The 23,182-nt window shown below is 40.5% G+C and overlaps 1 protein-coding gene and 1 long non-coding RNA gene across 2 annotated transcripts; both read left to right on the forward strand.

Moving 5' to 3' along the window:
• The first annotated feature begins 291 nt into the window (after window positions 1–291).
• LOC122655980 lies at window positions 292–18,354 on the forward strand. The gene is made up of 3 exons (XR_006332028.1): window positions 292–302; window positions 1,965–1,969; window positions 18,273–18,354. It is a non-coding gene; the product is annotated as an uncharacterized LOC122655980 (long non-coding RNA).
• A 9-nt stretch (window positions 18,355–18,363) lies between these two features.
• LOC122655976 (NF-X1-type zinc finger protein NFXL1-like) lies at window positions 18,364–21,925 on the forward strand. Its single transcript, XM_043850381.1, has one exon. It carries the CDS (start codon window positions 18,390–18,392, stop codon window positions 21,663–21,665), a length of 3,276 nt encoding a protein of 1,091 aa, XP_043706316.1. The 5' UTR covers window positions 18,364–18,389; the 3' UTR covers window positions 21,666–21,925.
• The last annotated feature ends 1,257 nt before the right edge of the window (window positions 21,926–23,182 follow it).

Here is a 23,182-nt window from a genome sequence, read left to right on the forward strand (position 1 = left end):
CAAAGGTATTTCTATCCTAACATATTATGGGAGTGTGTTAGGATTAAGTGAATATTATATATATATTCAACCCAAGGTCCCCACAGTCGTCACTGGATTATTATTAATTTTTCTGTTCACGGGAGTTCCAAGAGAAAGACTATGGAAGAGTTTGGAGAAGGTTTTTAGAGCTTGTGGATCAACTACAGCTATCAGATAAAAAAAGGTATGTTGTTTATGTTTATTTCTTCATTGTGTTCCTCAATCCATATGGGATCTATTCATGTGATTGATTAGAAATACCAATACTTCCATCTATAATTGTATTTTATCCTGAGTTCAAAGCACGACACACTGGAGGATGAATTTTTTATCCTTTCTGTATCTAAAGTAACATTACACTTCTACAAGGTGTTACAACTTACAAGGGAATTAGCGGATGAGCATATAAAAATTGCTCTAATCAAGTGTGTGGAATGCAAATATGTTTTTTTAAGGACTAATCGAAACCGGAACTGCCATCGATCTAGTTTAAGGGCTGAGTCTCGAGCTGACCGTTTTAATTAAATTCCCTTGGGTCGGACCGCAATTCCATTGATAGATTGAGAGGGATTCCTGGATCAAGTTCTCTCTTTTGCATTCATAAGGAGTAAGGGCCTATGAAAGAGCTGGCTTTTCAGTTAATTATTTAGGAAGTCATGTAATTAATCGATAGGCAAGAGATCTCTACTTGGTCGCATGGTCTCTACACAAGCGTCTGAACCAATGGGTGAGCACGCCTGGGTATCTACCCAGGGGACAGAGGCATCATCTTACAGTGCCTTGTGAGAGAGTGTAGAGACCATGTCACATAAGTAGAGATTTTTTTCCCTTAATCATATAACATGAAAGAAAAGTTTCATAAACATATCAGAAACTAGCAAAAACTCAATGAGGATCTGAAAATTCCCCTTCATGGACTCTAAAATAGCCACCTTTCTCCTAAAAAATTATTACTTTTGGTTCAAAACATGGGCCCCAATAGAACGCGTATGGTGTTATTTGCTAATTCGCCATGGTATCTTTCCTTTTCCATCTTTCAAAACATAGGCCCCAAAACATGGGCCCCAATAGAACGCGTATGGTGTTATTTGCTAATTCGCCATGGTATCTTTCCTTTTCCATCTTTCAAAACATAGGCCCCAAAACATGGGCCCCAATAGAACGCGTATGGTGTTATTTGCTAATTCGCCATGGTATCTTTCCTTTTCCATCTTTCAATATGGGCCCCTCAATAGAACGCGTATGTCAAGAGTTTTTTGCATACTAAATGCTCAAAGAAGGTGGGGGACCATATAATATAATTTGAAAGGAAAAAGTCTGATCAGGGTCATGTTCAAACGTAAATTGGATGGAAATTAAATTGCCCAAAGCTCCAGATACAGAAACAGATGACTAGTTCTCACTGCCTTTAACGCTAACATATTTAAAAAAGAGCAAATCATATTGTCCCCATCCTTACAAAATATTACTATTTTGAGTAAAATAAGCAATTTGTGAGAGAATACTAGAATCTTGTCCTGTAAATCCTATGAAGTATTCCAAATATGAATATTATCCATCCTAAACTAAATGCAACTTTTAACCCTCTACTCCGGCTTTCTTCGCTGGCTTTGCTGCCTCCGGCTGATTGTTTGTCAAGTAATTAAAGCCATAAATACTTGTATGGTGGATACACTTCTTTTCTTTGTTAACGAGTATAATTATATCTCATAAAAATATAAAAAAAAAACGAGTAAAATTATAGAAATATTTTTTTTGGTAAATAGGTATTTATTCATATTGGTGAGAGCTCGTAAATAGAAATATTGTATTCACTTATAAAACTCACAAAAACATGTGGGGTTTCTAACAACAAATTTTCATCATGAAGATGCATGTCTCGTACTAAAGTATTTTTTTCTTTTTTTAGAAGGAAAGGTGGGTGGGAAGGGAAGATATAACAGTTTGGGTTTAGAATAAGAATAAATTAAAGCTACGTTTGATAAATGTCTGAACAAAGAACGTCCGTTCTTGACTAGAAACGTTTTTTGGTGTTTCTGGTCTGGAACGGCGTTCTGAGATCGAGAATGACCGTTTGGTAACGGTCTCAAGAACGCCGTTCAGAACGAAAATGGTATTTGGTAAAACATATTCTTCCCTATTTGATATTAATGACAATAATGCCATTTCTTTGTCAATTATACCAAAAAAAGACTTGTAAAATCTTTTTCGCTTACCAACCTTAGCATAAAATTAAAATATCTCATTAACATAACCAAAGTAAGTATAAAAATATGTCAAATTTCAAAGATGTCATTAAAATTGGGTTCTTGTGTGGATTAGTGGCATAATTGACTATGCTATGAACAGTTGAATAAAGAGGGCCTTGGTGGATTCGAACCACCATCCTCTTGGACCATGCTCATGTTCCAAGTGCTCTACCAATTTGAGCTAAAGACCCATCAAGTAGTATTCAATCAGTGGAGACAAAAGGGTATTTCTCCCTATTGAAGCAATACAATCAAGGAAAAACAACAGCAAGTAAACTCATTTCCACCTTTAACACACTTTTCCCACCCGCCAAATATCACACAACAGGTCTGTAATTCATGACTGAACTTTGTACTGCCTCAATCTCAATGAAGACCAATGGAAATGGGAAAGATAAATAGGAGGAAGGGAACCTCAAGCTATGCTGTCATTATACCCACAGTGGTACACCAACCCTTCCCCTCCTAAATTCAGGCATCCTTGCAGCCATGGCTTGAGAGTGGTACACCAAACCTCATCCATTCTGGGCAGTTTATTAACTCAGTGAAAAAAAAAACACACTAGACCAGAGGTTTATTGACATCCCTTACAAGCAAAACCACATACCTAAACTCCCAATCACCAAAAAATTTGCATAGCAGTGCCACAAATAATACGTCGGACTATTATTAGATTATACAGTCCTGGGATATTGATAACATTACTCATCCAGTGGCAAGCATTAAAATGGTATTGCTATTATGTTTGCTCAACACTACAGTTAGCGATTTATAAACACAAAGATGATATACAGAAGACAATAAACACAAAACTGAATCCAATTCGATGAAGCTCTTATATGCATGTAACAAATGACAGAGATGCACCACAGTTGTGTCAAAATAAGGGATTATACAACTGCATGACTTTATCACAACACTGAACAAAGATCATTGAATCTAACTGTTGATGGAATTTAGAATCACAATGAAGTTCTGAAACCACAGTAGTAACCTGGATCAATTGGGTGGAATGAGGAAGACTGAGAAGTTTAACAGATTCCATAAATTTAATGTAGTTTCCAGAAATTGGATTATTCTGGATTTACCAAACACTTTCAGAAATTAAAAAGGATAACTGATGGTGAACTAGAAGGCTGAAACAAGAGCTGTAACTTCTCAAAGATTAAGTAAACTAGACAGGGACTTCAACAACAGTATAGTCCCGCCCTGGCGACTTTTTCAAACCTAAAAATATTATGTTTCCTGTAACTCTAGTTGGTGCAATAGGCCTGCAACTGAATATTTCAAGTAACAGAGCAGTTGTTTGAACTTGTAATATATGAAAGATTAACCTCAGGCTTAAGACCAGAAATCAATAGATATTATTTTAACTATGAAGGTCGAATGGAAACCAAGCAACATGAAAGAAGATAAGAAAAAAATGCACAAAGGTAAACACCAAAATCGACTCACTTTTTGGAGATTGCAGGTATGAACTAAACTTGGTTCACTGCTGATCCAACTTTCTCTCTAGTTTTTCCTGCAAAATCAAATCCCATAAGTTCAAGTTAGGAAAATAATTGCAAGAAATCATATGACATTGCAAGGAATCGTATGGTATTTCTTGGGTTTTTAGGGTTCCCCTGCAACCTTGCGATCTTCTATTTTTTATGTAGAGAGAAAGAGAGATAGAATCAGAAAGTTTGGCAGGGTTTTCTTCTTCGTTTCTTTTCTTGGGTTATGGATTTTCCAGTTTCAATAGAGTTTTTTTGGAAAATTTCAGGTAGCGGTTTTCAGATAGAAATAAAGAAAGAACGCAAGGGAGTTTCTTTTAGGGATTTCTTTTTCTTTTCCAGAGAGAAAAAAAAGAAAGATCGCAGGTTTTGGATTTCTTTTTCTTTTCCGTGGAAGAAACCCAAAACTCCCTGAAATCTCAGGGTTTAGAGATTCTACTTGAGAGAGAGAGAGAGAGAGAGAGAGAGTCACCTTCGTTGTTGTCAAGTTCAGTTGCAGAGGGGTCGTGCTAGAGAGGAAAGCTGATGTAGCAGAGGGTTGTGCGGAGCTCGGCAGAAACCTTCAAATTTTAGGGATGTTGCTCCAATTCCTGAGACACATGGGAGAAAAAAAATTCAGATCTAGTCAGATCTTCATCCCAACAACGACCGAGAGAGAGAGAGACAGAGAGAGTGAGAGAGAGCGAGACAGAGAGAGTGAGCGGTAGAGAGACAGAGAGAGGAAGCAAGAGAGAGAGGGATAGAGAGAGAGAGAGAGAGAGAGAGAGAGAGATGAGATCGACCTGGTTTACCTTTTTCGCCTGCTACTTCTCTTCCCCAGATCTATCGCAAGCTTGCCTTCTAACCGCAGTGCTCACGGGTTTTGACGATTGATCGCGACAACTTTTCGTTCTTGTTCTTTACATGAAAGATTCCTCCGGTCTATTCTAAAAGACCAGAAAAACGAACCGTCAAACCAAACATAAATTCATGTTTTTTTGTTCTCAAAGTACGGAAAAACGGTTTTGAACGTCGTTCAGACATTTACCAAACGTAGCCTAAGGAAGCACTGGACATAGTCTCAATCCTCAACCCAAGAGGCCCTATAGCCCAAATTCTTTTAGAGAATTCACAAAAGAAAATGAATGTCATAAGGTCTCACTAATGCGGTTACAAATGACACAATGATCCTCCATGTTAAACTATTTGGACATACGATCTCTAAAAGGGAGGCCCTTATGCCAAAATCTCCAAAGGAAAGCCAAGAAATTTGGATGGATATTTTAGTTTTCACATGAATTTCCACCCCCTAATAGGAGCCCTAGAGCTAGAAGAGTGGGGTCTAAAAACACTCCTAAGAGAAACAACATCAATTTTAGTGGTCAAAGAATCAGATTTAGATAAAAAACTAACATTGACAAGAGGATGGTATGGTAGAAAGATGGATCTTCATAACGGCATGAGCAATATAAGAACTAGAAATCAAGCTTATATTCTAGCTTCGTTTTACAATATCACTGACCTTTTTATTCATAGGGTGTCTATTAGTTGCTACAAGAACACAAAAATTATGCAATGATGTATCCATGGATCACCCCAAATACAAGTATTCTCACTATCACCAATACGAATAATAGGGGTGTCAACGGGCCGGTTCGGGCCAGTTTCGGTTCGGGCTTTCGGTTTCGGTGTGACTTTTATAGAAACCGAAACCAAACCATTAAGAAATGTTCGATTTTGGTGCGGTTTGGTTTCGTGTCTGTTTCGGTTTATGATAACGGGTTGATATAGGTTTGGATTCGGTTTGGTATCGGTTTTATATAACTAGTAAGGTCCGGTTAGTACTAATTTTTCTTCTCTTTCTCTTTTAAGTACATAAAATATTTCAAATACAATGCATCTTTGTATCCTATGTCCTATGGCCTATGGATACAATTGGTTGGGTAATCACTAACAAAGGATATGAGATAAAGTGAGAAACTATCACAACACATTTAGGGGGCAATGGGGCATTAGGCATTTACTGATTTACTCATTTATCGGGTTAGGTCGGTTCGGTTTGGGTTCGGGCCTAACGGTTCGGGCTACCGGTGCACCGTCGGGCTAGCCCAAACCAAACCAAACCGTTTGCCTCTCTAGATCCACAAACCGAACCGAACCATTAAGAGTTCGGTCCGGTGTGGTCTGGGCTCGTTCGGGCTGGTTCGGGCCGGTTTCATCGGATCGGGTTGGGTATTGACACCCCTAACGAATAAATAGAAAATTTTAAGATGTGGAAGGATGCCAACAATATTATTCCATGTCCAAGAGCCCCTCTTTGACATCATATTTCGATCAAACCAAGATTTATTATTAAAAGACTTAGCCCTCAGGATAGCTACCCATATACTATGATTGTCGGTTAACAACTTCCACCCAAGCTTAATCAAAAGATCTTTATTATGAGTAGAAGCATCCCTTAGACCAAGGTCCCCATACTCTTAAGGGGAGCACACAGTACCCCTACTCCCCTAGGCATAAGACTCAATTTCTTTTTGATAAATTACATGTCACCCCTTGGTTTTCAAACGAAACTCAAATCACCCCTTAATTTTTGAAAAAACTCAAATCACCCCCTGGTTTAGACCCCAATATGACAAATTAATCCTTACCGTTAGTTTTATGTTGTTAAGTGATGATGTCAGCCAGTTAAATAAATTTAAATCCCTAAACTACCCTTGACCAATGTTGAAGATGAAGGAAGGGTAGTATTGTAAAAGAATATGGGATGCAGAGTTCTTGGGGTTGAGAAATGAATTTTTGCGGAGTGCTTCTTTGCTAAATCTGTTCCTTTTGTTCTTTGAATCTGGATCTTTATCTCAGTTGGATCTAATTTTTTTCCTTTTTGGTATTATGGCTATATCCCTTTACTTTCTCTGGACTCAAAGAAATCAAATTATTTTTCAACCAACTAAATCTGATCCCTTTTGTGATTCTTCAGAATATTTTGCATTGAATTTCTGATCTCAAATTGTATCCTATGTTGAATTTGAATATGGTTTCCTTTTCTAATTCTAGTGAATCCTTCTGTAATAACTACAATGATAAACTTTACTCCTAAAAAGCTCTTCTATGGTCCAAAACATGAGCTCCAATAGATCACTTACTTATGGTGTCAATTTGCTATGAGATCTTTCGTTTCACCTACTGAAGTACTTTGTTTGAAAATAGGCGTTGGGACCATATAATCTGGAAGAAAATCAAAATTCTGTACACGACACTCACTTTTATTGTTGCTTTCTGATTCATTGTCGCTGCTATCAGCTTTGTTTGTCTTTATGCCATTGGCTTTGCTTTCTTAATCTTCACAGTTCTCATAACATTGTTTATCTTCCATATGATTCCATTTTCAAGTCAGAACTTCAGAATTCTGATATACATTATTGTGATCCTTGCGAAATTCCGGTTTCAATGGTGTCTTGAAGATTTTTCCGTTTTTCGGACTCCTTTGCAGAATTTTGGCTCTCGTTGGATTTTGTTTTTGCAGGATTCCCTTGCATTTTAGGCCTTCTCCAAGGTTTTCCCATTTTCCAAGAGATTATCGAAGGACTAAGCCAAAGAGAGCACGGAGCTCAGAACTTGAATATCGAAAGGAAATTTGTCATTTTGAACCTGGGCTAAGGCCCTATTTATTGTAAAAAGGTCAAGAAACCAGATCCTTCATTGGACGCTCTAAAGCCTATGGCCAAGGTCGGGCGGTGCTGCCCAACCTTGGAAGGAGGGGCTGCGACATGGCAGCCCTATATGGGCTTAAAATGGCCTCCCATGGGCCTATGTTTGATTACATTTTTCACGATGTTTGGGGATTGATTCCGGGAGATCCAACCGTCAGATTTTGGTGTTCCACATATTCGAAAAGAATTTTGAGTCTAATTATAATGATGTAAAGATCCACCACATATTTTGGGGGGAATATAGTCAGACTGTACCCGAAGCGAGAGGACCTGCAGTGCGATACCCTTTCTAGTAGACTTTCGAGAGTGATTCTGGGAGATCTGACAATCAGATTTCGATGATCCACATATCAAATGAAAGAATTTTAAAATTTTATAATCAATGATGAAATATCCAACAAATATTTTGCTAGAGACGACACAGTCAGATCTATTCCAAAGTAGGCGGGACCTGCAAAATTAGGGTTTAATGAAAGGGTGGCTAAACATTGTCAGATTTGCACCAAATTTTAGGACATGCTTAAATATCATGAAGGTATAGTGTCCATATATTTTTCAGTCCATTTCGATAGTGTTTGAGCATTAAAGTAGATTAGAGGCAAAATGGTCATTTTCTAAAAAAAATCCATGAGAGCTATTTTGGGTGCAAGTCACTAGCATCAAGTGAGGGGATATATTGGAGTGACAAAATTCAATATCCACACCCTATACGCCCGATATCATTTTTAATGAAGCAAAGTAGTGGGACATCTTTAGTTTCACATTAGTTACGGAAGAGAATAGAGTATAATGGGAACTACAAGGATAGGGTTCCATGAAAGAAAATTTTAGTATGCTCTCTTATCTTCGGGGGGGTTTGGCGTTTGTTTTCACATACATGCGTTGAGCTGGGCTGGGCCGGGTGGGGTCATGGTGTGGTGTCACATGGCTTGGCAAACAAGGCTATGCCTTGATGTGTGTGATCCCTTTTTTGCTAGCGACCGGACTTATATCCATATTTCCTTTATCGATGTCAATAAGGTTTTTCCAACGTCGGATTTTTTTTTTTTTTTTTTTTTCCGACGTTGGTTATTGTGATCAAATATTGGCCAAAGCATGTTCTACATTGGTGTTTATCAGGAACATTCCGACATACTTGAAATTCTGTTTGATGTGTAATGAAGTTCTACTGATGTTAGATGAACATTGTCTGGTGCGTTGTTAACGTCGGAGATGTTTTGTTGTACGTCATCCATATTGCATTGGACATCGACAACAACTAATTTCTTGTGTCTTCTCTCTCCGAGAACACATCTTTTGGACCCTTTATTTCATTCATGTACTCTATTTGTTTGCCGTTTTCTTTATTGTTTTGAAAGTTTTTTTGAGTTTCATTCCTCTTGTTAATTGAGAACAACGTAGCCCAGTAAGTGAGAACAACAACTATAATGCCTAAGGGGTTGTTTCATATTGTAGAATTATTTACAAGAACCCGTATTGCACCACAGGGACCGACTACAATTTTAAGAAGAGTGACATGTGGCACTACTCAACCCACTGATGTTTGTGATTTTCATTCATGAATAAAATTTCCCAATTTGGCTCTCCTCCAGCCGTGGCGGGAGCTGGAGGATCCAGCCCAGCCAAAATAGGGGTGTTTGGGTCATTTCCAGGTAGGGCTGGATCATTTAGCTCCTCAAAGCCACTACTTTATGGATTCCTTTCGAAGGAGCCATCAATAATTGAATTAAAGACTACAAAACTTTCCAAGGGAAGAACGATGATGAGTCTGTTCCATCTTTTGGTTGCATCAAGAAGTCCAAAATTGCTTAGTTTTTGGATTTGGAGATGATTGGATGGTAAATCTGTTTCCCATCAAGTAGATGAGTTCATGTTTAATTGTAATGTAGAGGGAATGGTTTTTCCTGATCTACTGTCGCGGATGAACTTATTGAGAATTCGCTGAGGGCTTGGAGGACTACAAGGTATTGGTGGAAAATCCAACACTTACACACAGGGGCACAATGCACGTGGTGGAGGTAACGCGGGCGTGCCAGAGCCTTTGACGCAGGCCCAAACAGAACTGGAAACGGCTTGTTCCAACTTTCGACCAGGACGAAACGGCCTGTTTTAATTTTCAACCAGGACGAAACGACCTGTTCTAACTGGCGAAAAGACCTGTTCTAAGAGGCCGGAAATGGCCTGTTATGACTTCTAATCAATACGAAAATGGGATCTTTCCGTGCCTGAGTAGCTCTAAGGTCTTTTGGGTGAAAGAAAATTACGATGGACGAAGCGAAGGAAGAAGATTGAAAATCAAAGTTGCTTACTTGCAGTCTGTATCCTATTGGAGTCGGTACAACTTATGAAACCCGACATTGATGAGGTTTACAACTTGGTATTTACACTACAACTATTCTACGATCAAATCGCATAATCTCCCAAGAAACGGATTTGATGAAGCTTCCACAACTCTGCCAGCCATGGATTGATGGAGCTTGCAACTTGATGTTAATGGTCGTCTTCTGAAACACGGGCCAAAAGATAAGATTGCTGGAGTTGTTCTCCAAACATCTTCCAAAAATGAATTTGATGAAGCTTCCACAATTCTGTCAGCCACGGACTGATGAAGTTTGTAACTTGATGATGATGGTTGCCTTCTGAAACACGGGTCAAAAGACATGGTTGCTGGAGTTATTCTCCAAGCAAGACCTACATGAATACCCCTTGAAACACAAGCCAATGAGGCATTGGTGGCTGGAAACCAACTCCAGCAAAAATTACAGGGAAAGATGAAAGACTACATCTTGAAAGATAAAAAAGGAATAAAGATAATAGAGTGTTGTGTTGTTGATTGTGTGTCCCTCCTTCAATGGAGACTTCTACCTTTTATAGATGGATCCCATAAAGGCTCCCATTTGGTAGTTGCCATAACCGCCGCACCCATGTATCTGCAATCCCCTTGTTCTAGCGCCACGTGTCCCTGATTTTGCATATAGACCCCTTCGTGAAGTAATTCCCGCTATTGCATCTCCTACTTTTCAGATTGCTTCCTAGTGTGGTGGGCCCCTTTCCAATAACCAACTACCTATGCAATTTATCTCAGCCTCCCCTCTCACGTTTCAGCCACGTGGCCATGTTTCCTGGTCTACCCTTGGCTACAAGTGGGAACCAACAATGCCCCTCACAATCCCATTTGAACGAGGCCACACGAGTTCGAGTGGGATTGTGGATACGCCTTTATAGCCTTAAGTTCGGTTTGTTGATCGAAATTCGGTGCCACTGACCCTACTCGCTCGGTCCCCTTTCGCTGATTCTGGCTTAAGATCGATTGGAACAACATCACCATTCATTCATTCACGTACTATCACCATCATCCCGATTTATACTGAGAAACCGATCCTACCCTATAGACGTTTCACATCCAACTGGCCATGTTCGGTTAGGGAGGCCAGGGCCGTGCCCATGTGAGGGGTGGAGTTATCCTCAATGAGGTTCTCAATCTTTTTGACTGAAAAATGTTCGGTCTGAGAGCTGTCCCATAATGGGTTCTCAGGTTCACTTCTGAAGCCATTAAAGCAGTGTAGTGCGGGGGTGCCTTTCAAATTGAGAAAATGGTGGATCTACTGGAACGCTCGAGCTAAGAGCAACAAGCAGCACTACACAAGAGAATTCCTCTATCAAGACCTTACTAAGCCCCTCGGGTGCGCCACTACTACCACCATGAGGTCGATCCAGAAGGGGTAATTCTAAATTTGAAAAACCATTCAGCCTAGAGAACAACATCATGAGTGGTGCATGTTTTCAATTTATGCTGCACCAATGAATGCAATCCACCAAATCTGCCCTCTTTAATGCTCCATTTAATAAACAAATGCTCCACTTAAAATAAGACCACTTGATTTCTCTTTGAATTATGGGGTTCATTTCCACGACTCCCTCTAAATCAAATGGCTCCTTGGCATATGCATCAGGAACGAGAAAGAAGTGGCTATTGGAGAAGGCCACCGCTCTAGTAACCCCAAGAGACATGATTCTCGTAGATCGTCCTTTGTAGGTAGAGAACGATTGTGGTAGACCCGATGAGCCGCTGCTCCCGCTTGCTCGCATGTCCATAAGCCTCTCTACCCTTTTCAACGGCAAAGACAATAAGCGAAGGTGAGTGCCGTCGGCTAGTAACAAGCGTGAAAGGATCACGAGTTTCGCCACTGCTGCTGCCACTTCTACTTCTTCTAGATTTTCTTTGCACTCTCTTTAGCTTCCTCGAGAACTCTCTTGATATCTCTCTTCGCTTCATTAAAAGAGTTCGTTTTCAAGCCGCCACCATGGAGATTTCAGTTATACCCATGAATCATCTGCATTTGAAACTACTGTGAAGTTCACCGATTTTGAGGCAACCGGCATCGATAGGCAATTAACGGATAACCATCTACTCATTCAGCAACTTTTTCTTTGTTTGTGGCAGAGGAATGGCGACTGTTGAGAAGCAAATAAATAGGAGAGTGTTATGGAAGTTGAGGGTAGCATGTGGAGGGAATTAGAGGGAGATAATTTAGGGAGAGAGATGGGAGAGAGAAACGTAAGAAAGTTGGGAGAGATTTTAGGGAAGAGGGAGTTTTAGGAGAGAGGGGGGTCATGGGTGGCATGTGGAGGGAATTAGAGAAAGAGATAATGGGGAGATGAAACGAAAGAAAGTTGGGAGAGATTTTAGGGAAGAGGGAGTTTTAGGAGAGAGGGGAATCATGGGTGGCATGTGGAGGGAATTACAGAAAGAGAGAGAAAGATAATGGGGAGATGAGAGAGGAAAGAAGGAACATAACACGAAAATAAACTCAGAGAGATACTGAAACACGGTAACAAGCACTGATGATCCCCGCAAGAGAAAACTCTAATTAGAAAAACGCCCAAAATAATAACGGGTTTTTTCAAAAATTATGCGACTCAGCCATATCCCCATCGAAGCGGTTAACGAAAAAAAAACTGGCACGTGGCAGGGCCACTTCCATGATCATGTCAACCACCAAAACTACTAAGTAGTCGTTGGGCAATTCCGACAATCTCTCACGTACCTCATGCACACGCACTTGCCCCTTGAACACATCCAATGACAAAGATGAATTCGGCAAGAAATCAAGCTGGTAACACCACTTATTGGAACAGAAACAACATGTAAGAAGTTGGCCTCACTGTGTCTCGTACTCCACCATGTATGATAGCCGTGGTCGAGCATGGCACCTTGTTACTGCAAAAATTTAGCCGTAAAGAATGACGACTTTAATTTCTTCATTGCCAAAGACCCTTCTTCACCGAACAAATAAGCATTTTGCTCCGAGTATATTTCAGACTTCTTTCTCTTCTTTCTTTTTTTTTCTCTTTTTTTTTAAGTTGACACACAGCCCACTCTCTTCAAGAAGAGAGTGGCTTTACGGCAATTGTCTGCCGCCCTTTGCCCCTTGCTTGGTGTCGAGTAATGGCCGAAGAATAAACTGTTGGCCATTCAAAACACCAACGACAAGACTAGTAAATAAACCGTGCCCCCTGGTTTGGTCAATATTGACCAATATCCGGTGAATTACGGCTTCTCAATGGTCGTTTACAAAGGGATTTGCCCCTTATTGAGCACCTGTGATGCATGATTTGCAAAATTTGCCCCTTGTTGAGCATCTGCATTGTCGGCATGCTTTCTTCTTCCTTGAACCATCGCGATTTCGCTTTCTGAAGTCCCACCGGACGTGCCAAAAATGTGTTGGTAGAAAATCCAACACTTACACATAGAGGCACAACGCACGTAGTGGAGGTAACGCGGGAGTGCCAGAGCCTTTGACGCAGGCCCAAACGGAACTGGAAACGACCTGTTCCAACGTTCGACCAGGACGAAATGGCTTGTTCTAGATGACTAAACGGCTTGTTCTAAGATGAAACGGCCTGCTCAGCCAGGACGAAACGACCTGTTCTAACTGGCGAAAAGACCTGTTCTAAGAGGCCGGAAATGGCCTGTTATGACTTCTAATCAGTATGAAAATGGGATCTTTCCGTGCCTGAGTAGCTCTAAGGTCTTTTGAGTGAAAGAAAATTACGATGGACGAAGCGAAGGAAGAAGATTGAAAATCAAAGTTGCTTACTTGCAGTCTGTATCCTATTGGAGTCGGTACAACTTATGAAACCCGACATTGATGAGGTTTACAACTTGGTATTTACACTACAACTATTCTACGATCAAATCGCATAATCTCCCAAGAAACGGATTTGATGAAGCTTCCACAACTCTGCCAGCCATGGATTGATGGAGCTTGCAACTTGATGTTAATGGTCGTCTTCTGAAACACGGGCCAAAAGACAAGATTGCTGGAGTTGTTCTCCAAGCATCTTCCAAAAAAGGATTTGATGAAGCTTCCACAATTCTACCAGCCACGGATTGATGAAGTTTGCAACTTGATGATGATGGTTGCCTTCTGAGTGACTATTAGTTGCTATAAGAACACAAAAATTATGCAACGATGTATCCATGGATCACCCCGAATACAAGTATTCTCACTGTCACCAATACGAATACATAGAAATTTTTAAGATGTGGAAAAATGCCAACAATATTATTCCATGTCCAAGAGCCCCTCTTTGACATCATACTTTGATCAAAAAAAGATTTATTATTAAAATACTTAGTCCTCAGGACAGCTACCCATATGGTATGATTATCATTAACAACCTCCACCCAAGCTTAATCAAAAGGTCTTTATTATGAGTAGAAGCATCTCTCAGACTCAGACCAAGGCCCCCATACTCTTAGGGAGCACAGAGTACCCCTAGGCATAACCACATAAGACTCAATTTCCTTTTAACATCTTTATCTCCATTCCCAAAAAAAAAGAAAAACGAAGAACTAATAGAGTCAAGCTTGCGGAAAAGAAAACATGACATAAGATAAGAAGGGATGGAAGACAAAAACTAAATCAACACAGCACGGCCAACATAGGGTAGCAAGTGGGATTTCCAAGAGGCTAATCGTTTTCATACCCTGTCAATAAAATTATTATGTCCTAAACCTTAGAATGAGGGTGGAATAAATTAGTACCTAGATACATTGAATCTTTGACTATTTCCTTTATACCTGAAATGCTACTTAACCTCCTCTTTTCCTCATATGGGACAGTCATACTAAAATACAATCCACTCCTAGTTAATATGTAGGCCTGAGAAATCACAAATCTCTATATACTACTAAAAATCAATATGGAACCTCCATTGCAGTGATATATATATAAAAGAACTCAATGACATCCTTGCCGTATTCCCCTAAAAGCCTCAATATTCTCAAAACAACTATCCTCTAACTTAATTGAATAGGAAGCCAGGGGATACTAAGTAACTACCAAATCACTCTAGACTAAGCTAAATCTTAAAAACTCAAAAATAGCCATAATAAACTTCCATTCAAGATGATCATAAAGCTTTAGACATGTCTAGTTTAATAGCTACATAATCAATCTTACACTTCTGCTATACTAAAGAATAGAAAATTTTTTGTACTTTAAAATATTATTCGTAATTTGTCCACCTAGAACAAAATAGTGAAATATAACTATTTAACAAAAAAAAAAATTGTTGGTTAGATAAGGTTTTTGCAATTATTTTATGAGAGACATTGCTAATTAGACAAAAATCCTCTACATTAATAGAAATTGGTATCTTAGGTATTAGACAAATCAAATTATTATTTTCTAATGTGTGAGAATAAAAGTAATCTCCCACAAAATGAACTATATAACACTTAATCAAATCCAATAAATATTGATAAAAACAAGCTTAAAAGTTGAAAACCATTAACAACCAGGGCCTTATACACCAATACTAAAAGAAGTAAATAGAATGCTAACGCATTAAGGGAAATATAATATTCAGCAAGGTATATAGTTCATTCAAAACATATATGCTAACACATTTAACAAGGGAAATAGAATACTAATCTGAACTGTAATCAAATTGTGGTTGTTGACGCAAGCTCAACAATCATATCCAACATCACAAATCTGAAAACACATGGAGAAACTAAGGGTCCGTTTGTTTGCCGGATAAAAGTGGGATATACAAAAAGGGGTGGAAAAAGTGTACTATTTACTCACAAAATACCAAGGATGTATGTGTTTGAATTCATGGGACGGGAAACTTCCAGACAAGCTCATTAAATGCATTTATTCTTGTCTGATGAGATAGCACCCCTCTTTTTCCCACCTCATTCATTTCAAAGCCCTATCAAAATTGGTAGAACTTTGGCACTATTTATGTAAAAGTTACTTTTGAATCTATCTCTCTCTTCTTCCTATTTCATTTCTTTCCCATGGAATCCCTTACATGTCCATTTCCTCTCTCTCCCACTAAATCCCACCTTACTGCAAAGTGCATATTCTATTATTTCATTTCTTTTCCTTGTCAACCCAACTCACAACATGTGAGATCCACCCTCACAAGTTTTTACCCTTTTTTATCGACAAACAAACGGGGCCTTAAGAAATTGTTGGAGCTGAGTCGTGCCATCATTCCCTCTCCTTAAGATTATAGATGTCTCATATTGTGCAAACTAGGTTTCTACGAATCAACTTTGAAGATAAAACAACCATCAAGTTCCTTCAATAGTCGTTGCAGTCGCTTATCGTTTCATATTGGGATATTTCAAATATGTGTTCTATTAGATATAACAAAACTAGGAATAATGAAACCAATATCAAACGAAAATAGAATTTGTGATTCACTCAAAATTGTTAGAGAAATTGATTAAACTTCATCTCTATATATATAAGAGAGAAAAAGACCACTAAAGATTGTCTCCAAAAGACATGCCCAAACACCATTTTTTTTTTTTTAACAAGACAAATCTGAACCATTTAAACATGGCTTCCAATAGTCACAAATATTGGTCATATAGGTAGCTATTAGGAAAAAACATCACCCTCTAATAGACCTATTAAAAAATAAAACTAATATTTTGAACCATCATTTAAAAATCCAATAAGCTCTCTTAATCTCATCATCACTAAGTAACCCAGACGAAGCAACAACATGACCGTTAGACAATTGGAGTGAACAGACTTTCAACAAACGATGGATCTAGTAGGTAGGAAATAATGTAGATCTAACGAAGGTGTTGTGCAAACTCATGAGCCATATTTAAAGATTTACCAAAAAAAAAAAAAAGAAAAAAAAAAGAGCCATATTTGAAGTAAAAGTGATTTATTTTTTTGGATAAAGTAGAAGTCAATTTATGTCCATTGTTATCAAGAATGTAATCAATTCTATGCCTTCTAATAAATGTTTAGATAATTTAACTTAAAATCTGATATTTCTATCACGATCTTTAATATACGTATGTATGAATTTTTGCAATCAAAATAATCCTTCAGCATTAAGTTTCCATTGAATATAGATACTAAGTGTTTGTTGAATGATATATACATCTTTACAAAAAAAAAAATGATATATACATCTATTGCATATCGATTTAATGGCGGTATTTATGCCCTCATATTTCAAATAGAATAGTATTACCACGTGATTTTTTTATGCCAAATTTTCTGACATAATATTAAAGTTTAATATCTTTTTATTTATTTATGTACGTATTTATGCCACTTTCCTTTTTAGTACCCAAGGGCCAAGGTTGCCTACAGTATGACCTTCCAATAGAGGTGTCAACCGGTCGGGGCTAGTCGGGCCTCACCAATTTTACAGGCTGCATCATGTCCGATCGTTTAGGCATTCAGGCTTGCCTTGGGCGGACATGATACGGTTTCATTTCGGTTGGTTGGTGTTTGGTCTTTAATCGGGGCAACCTTATTCGGGCTGAACCGACCTAAATCGGATCCAAAACGGGCTAGTGAGCCATTTAACTCTAAACGGTGTGGGCTTACTAATTGACATGCAACCAAAATTTTAATTTCAAACCATCATATCATTGGGCAGTCATGATATCCCTCAACTCAAAGTCAAATAAAATTTATTCCCACTAAAAGTCTAAAATAGCAGCACAACACCGAATAGAAGCACTATCTAGCCAATAAATGTCAAAGATCAACAAAGAAACAAACAAAAAAAAGGAAAATTAGGAGGTAAGGGGAGGGGAAGTTTATAAGTTAAAGGGTCGTGTTGTAACCAGGCGGTCTAGATCGGGCCTGGAATCGATCGGTCTAGTCGAGCACCCGACGGGCTAGGACCCCACATCGGGACCGTTCGATTACTAAACGTGTCGAGCTGGGCCGATCTTAACTTTAAAAGGGTGGGCTCGGCCAAGCCTGAAATTGACACCCCTATCTTCTAAGACCCCACAGTGACGGGAGCCTCGTGCATTGGATACGCCCTTCTTCTTTTTTAGTATCCGACCTCATGTTTTTGGAACCCCCAGTGTGAGCCTGGATCAGGTTTCCGTACAAGAACTATTCTGCTACACTGCAACAATACACATGGAATCCACTCATTATCTGGATTCCATGTGGATGACTTACAGGCATACGATACAAGATTGGAAATGGATCGACGTCTCGATATGGGATCGAACAATTTTGCCCCTAGTTTTCTTTCTTTTTTAACCATTGTACCCTTGATCTGTACCGTTACACCGATTTGGAATCAAGAATTCGTTCTATAAGATGAACACACGTGTCATGGGATATCTGCCGGTCTAATTACGATTATCGTGATGTACGATTCTCTGAATGTTTGCTCTGCCCGTAATCTTTTTTTTTGGTAACATGCTCTGCCCGTAATCATCTCTCTCTCTTTGATTCATCTTCTCAGTCTTTCTCTTCCTCTGGTGCCTTCGCCTGTTCTTTCTAATTCTGAAATAGGAATCAAAGCTAGGGTTTCAGTTTCAACCACCCTTTACCCCTTTTGCGATTCAACTCTATTCGATTGGGCTTTGATTCATTTCATTTAGGGTTCAGTTGTTTCGAATCCTTCAGACAATGAGCTACCAACAGCGCAGTGACCGAAGGGAGGGACCTCGGGTTCCTGCTCGTACTGCCCGTCAAGAGTGGGTTCCTAGAGGATCCATTGCCACTGTTGTGAATCCACCTTCGAGCTTCAATTCAAATCCCAACGGAAATGGTGGAGACTCGAATTACAGTTCCGCCCCTCCTTCGAATCGGCATAGAGGAGGCTTCGCTCGGCGAAGATACACGGCGCCGCCTGCGCATCCGAAGAACGACCCGGAGATTCTAGAGCCGATGGTATTCGATGTCCCGCAACTTGTGCAAGAAATTCAAGATAAGCTAGCAAAAAGAGCGGTTGAATGCATGATTTGTTATGATATGGTGGGGAGGTCTGCCCCAATCTGGTCGTGCTCGAGCTGTTACTCCATTTTCCATCTCAATTGTATAAAGAAATGGGCTAGGGCACCGACTTCTGTTGACTTGTCTGTGGAAAAGAATCAGAGAGGGAATTGGCGCTGCCCTGGTTGCCAGTCTGTGCAGCTGCTCACGGCGAAGGAAATTCAATATCTTTGCTTCTGTGGGAAGAGACCAGACCCTCCTACTGATTTGTATCTGACACCGCATTCTTGTGGAGAGCCATGTGGGAAGCCATTGGATAGGGAGGTTGCTGGCGGTGGCGATAGCAATGACGATGATCGGTGCCCCCATGTCTGTGTCTTGCAGTGTCACCCGGGTCCATGTCCTCCTTGTAAAGCATTTGCTCCCCCTCGCAGGTGCCCTTGTGGGAAGAAGACGATTACGACGAGATGCTCTGATCGGAAGTCCTTGTTTACTTGTGGGCAGCCCTGTAAGAAGATTCTGGAATGTGGGCGTCACAGGTGTGAGCGAATTTGCCACCTGGGACCATGTGACCCTTGTGGGGCTATGATCAAAGCGTCGTGTTTCTGCAAGAAGAAGGTAGAGATCCTTCTCTGTGGAGAGATGGTTGTTAAAGGGAATGTGAGACAGATGGATGGTGTTTTCTCGTGTAACTCCACTTGTGGCAAGGAGCTTGCTTGTGGAAATCATTTCTGTGGCGAGGATTGCCATCCTGGTCCATGTGGGGATTGCGAGTTGACGCCTTGGAGGATTAAGACCTGCTACTGTGGCAAAACGAGGATACAGAATGAAAGACGGAGTTGCTTGGATACAATTCCGACCTGCTCGCAGGCTTGTGGTAAGCTTCTTCCTTGTGGGATTCACCAATGTAAGGAGTCGTGCCATGCTAGGGACTGTCCTACTTGTTTGGTTCCGGCCAACCAGAAATGCCGTTGTGGTTCTTCTTCTCGGACTGTTGAGTGTTACAGAACAGTGGACGAGATGGATAAGTTTGTCTGTGATAAACCTTGCGGGAGAAAAAAGAGCTGTGGGAGGCACAGGTGCAGTGAGAGGTGTTGCCCTCTCTCTGGTTCCAGCAACCAAGTTTTGGGCCATTGGGACCCTCATTTGTGTTCGATGGTATGTGGGAAGAAGCTCAGATGTGGGCAGCATTCTTGTGGGTCACTGTGCCACAGCGGCCATTGCCCACCTTGCCTTGAAACCATCTTCACTGACCTGGCCTGTGCTTGTGGGAAAACTTCAATACCCCCTCCTCAGCCTTGTGGTACCCCTCCTCCTTCTTGTCAACACCCATGTTCAGTTCCCCAGCCCTGTGGCCATCCACCATCTCACAGTTGCCATTTTGGTGATTGCCCACCTTGTTCAATTCCGGTGGCGAAGGAATGCATTGGTGAGCATGTCGTTCTCAGGAACATACCTTGTGGTACGAGGGACATTCGATGTAATCAGCTCTGTGGCAAGACACGACAGTGTGGTATGCATGCTTGTGGAAGGACTTGTCATCCTCCACCTTGTGATTCTAACAGTGGGTCTGAGTCTGGGTCTGGTTCTGGTGTGAAGGTTTCTTGTGGGCAAATATGTAGTTCTCCTAGGAGAGATTGTAGGCACACATGTACTGCTACTTGTCATCCATCATCACCTTGTCCTGATCTGAGATGTGATTTCCCTGTGACAATCACATGTTCCTGCGGTCGGATTACTGCCACAGTCCCTTGTGATGCCGGAGGCAGTGGTCATGTCGATACTGTTTTCGAAGCATCTGTTATTCACAAATTGCCGGTTCCACTTCATCCTGTAGAAGCAACCGGCAAGAAGGTCCCGCTTGGACAGAGAAAGCTCGCCTGTGATGAGGAGTGCACGAAATTGGAGCGCAGACGAGTTCTTGCGGATGCTTTTGATATTACTCCGCCAAACTTGGATGCCCTTCATTTTGGTGAGAATTCTACAGTTTCTGATGTGCTTGCTGATCTATATAGGCGAGATCCAAAATGGGTCTTATCTATTGAGGAGAGATTCAGGTTTCTGGTGATTGGAAAGAGTAGAGGAGGCACCTCGAGTAGTCTCAGGGTTCATGTTTTCTGTCCAATGGTTAAGGAGAAGAGAGATGCTGTGAGGCAAATTGCAGTGAGATGGAAGCTTGCAATTCATGCAGCTGGGTGGGAGCCAAAGCGGTTCCTTGTGGTTCATGTCACCCCCAAGTCTAAAGCTCCATCTCGAATTCTTGGTGCCAAGGGTGCTGTGACTGTTGCTATGTCTCAGCCAGTTTTTGATCCATTGGTCGACATGGATCCACGACTAGTTGTGGCTTTTTTGGATTTGCCAAGGGATGCAGATATAAGCGCTTTAGTCCTGAGGTTTGGTGGAGAGTGTGAACTGGTCTGGTTGAATGACAAGAATGCTTTAGCAGTATTTAGTGATCCTGCCCGAGCAGCAACTGCTCTGAGGCGGTTAGATCATGGTTCGGTGTATCATGGTGCTGCTGTAGTTCTTCAGAATGGTGGTCCTACATCTTCTGGTCTCAATGCATGGGGAACTGGGGCTGCAAAGGAGGGGAGTGTAGTTACAACCCATAAGGGTAATCCATGGAAAAAGTCTGTTGTACAGGAATCCAGTTGGAGGGATGACTCTTGGGGTGGCAGAGAGTCGCCTGGTGCCTCAGCTGATGTGCTTGTGTCTGCATGGAAAGGGAAGGAAGCTCCATTTGCTCCTTCAAGGAACAGATGGGGCATTCTTGACTCAGATGCATTTTCTAATTCTGCTGCTACCTCTTCTGTTGGAACTGATGATACAGGTAACCATTGGGTGGCAAGTTCTTCCACTTCAGGACTGGAAACAAACACGTCAGGTTCAAGTTCCACAGTGCAGCCTGGAGTGCTTAATGATGCTGAGTTGTCTGAAGTAGTGGATGATTGGGAGAAAGCTTATGAGTAAGAAACAGAAAGATAAGAAGATGATATCTCGTTTTGTGGCATTTTGCGTGATTTTGTTCTTGGGTTCTCTTTTCAACATTACAGCATCACTGTTTGGGGTTTGATGGTATTCTTATGTCAAATCTTGTAGAGAGCATTCTTTTTTAAACATGCTGAAGGCTGGAGTGGCCAAACCACCAATCTATCTTCTGGTTTTCAATGGTAATTGTAGATTCACTAAGAAATCAAATACATACAATTTTTCTTGTGTTGTGAGTTCTCTTTTTGCCCGTCTTGAGAAGTTTGGGTCCCAACCCAATCTTGCAGAATTACTAGTTCCTTTCTGTCTGTCTCTTTTTCCCTTCAAAAGGAATATTTTTTGTTCTAAACAGAACCATGCAATCATGTAATATAGGTATATACTCCAAGACCAGACCAAATACAGGTCCTTGAGAACTTCTCTCTTTTATTTCTTGGATGAATAGGTACGGTCGAGAGCCCCCATTGAATCGTCTCAGAAATAAAACTGTAAGCCTAACTCCTTTCTGAACTGGATTCCTGCTCAGATTCCCAAGTGTAGGTTTCATCTCTGGAGGCATTGAATGTAACTTCCCCTAACTTCCAAACAAAATCCATCAGAATCCTGAGTTACAAACCACTGTGGCTGTCAATGGAGGATGGACCGATGCTGCCTTCATGTAAACTTCCTACACCCAACCAGTGGAGCTATCCATCCAATACTTCCGCTCACCATTCACAAAATTTATCAGATCATGAAGATCAACCAAGTTGCTGTCAAAAAGGTAAAACTAATCTGCAACATTATGGAGCACCAATGGAACAATTGCTCCATATGGTTATGGAAATCAGACCAAAACCTTTCATCTTTCTACTTTCCATCAGCATAAGGCTAAAAACTTTTCACCATGTGTTCATCCGTACTTATGGTGGATTTCAAATTTCAATCAGCATATGGATAAAAACTTTTCACCAATTACCTTGAGCTTACACACTCTGGTACTACAGTTGTTTGTGATGGCATTTTTATTAAGGATACAAACAGGGCTGGTTGGGGATCAATTATATTTTGCAGTTAAAATATTATTGCTGCTTGTATGGATTTTGGGTATGCAGGGAATGCACAGGAGGCACGGGGAATGCACATGGGGTTGCAAAAAACAAGGTCTATAGGAGTCGACAATATCGACATTTGGATTGATTGTGAGTAGCTGGTTAACTGGGTGACTCAAAGCTCATATCAGTGGCCATGGGATGTATTTATTGTTTTGCTAGACATCAAATCAGTAATGAAGTCTTTTATTAAGGTATGTATTGTTAAAAAGGATAGAACCTATATTGATCCACCTCAAAGGTTACCTGTGACAGTTAGGAGTACTAAGACTATCTGACATTTTGGGTGTTTGTATCTTCTTTCTTGGTTTTAGTGCTATCCTTTATTTTCTTTTCTACCAAAAAGTGGAACAATTGCTGAAAATCCAACATTCTGTATTAATTTGAACTTTGGAGATTATGACTAAC

The sequence above is a fragment of the Telopea speciosissima genome, chromosome 3 (genome assembly GCF_018873765.1).
Source record: "Telopea speciosissima isolate NSW1024214 ecotype Mountain lineage chromosome 3, Tspe_v1, whole genome shotgun sequence".
In the NCBI taxonomy this organism is placed as follows: Eukaryota; Viridiplantae; Streptophyta; class Magnoliopsida; order Proteales; family Proteaceae; genus Telopea; species Telopea speciosissima.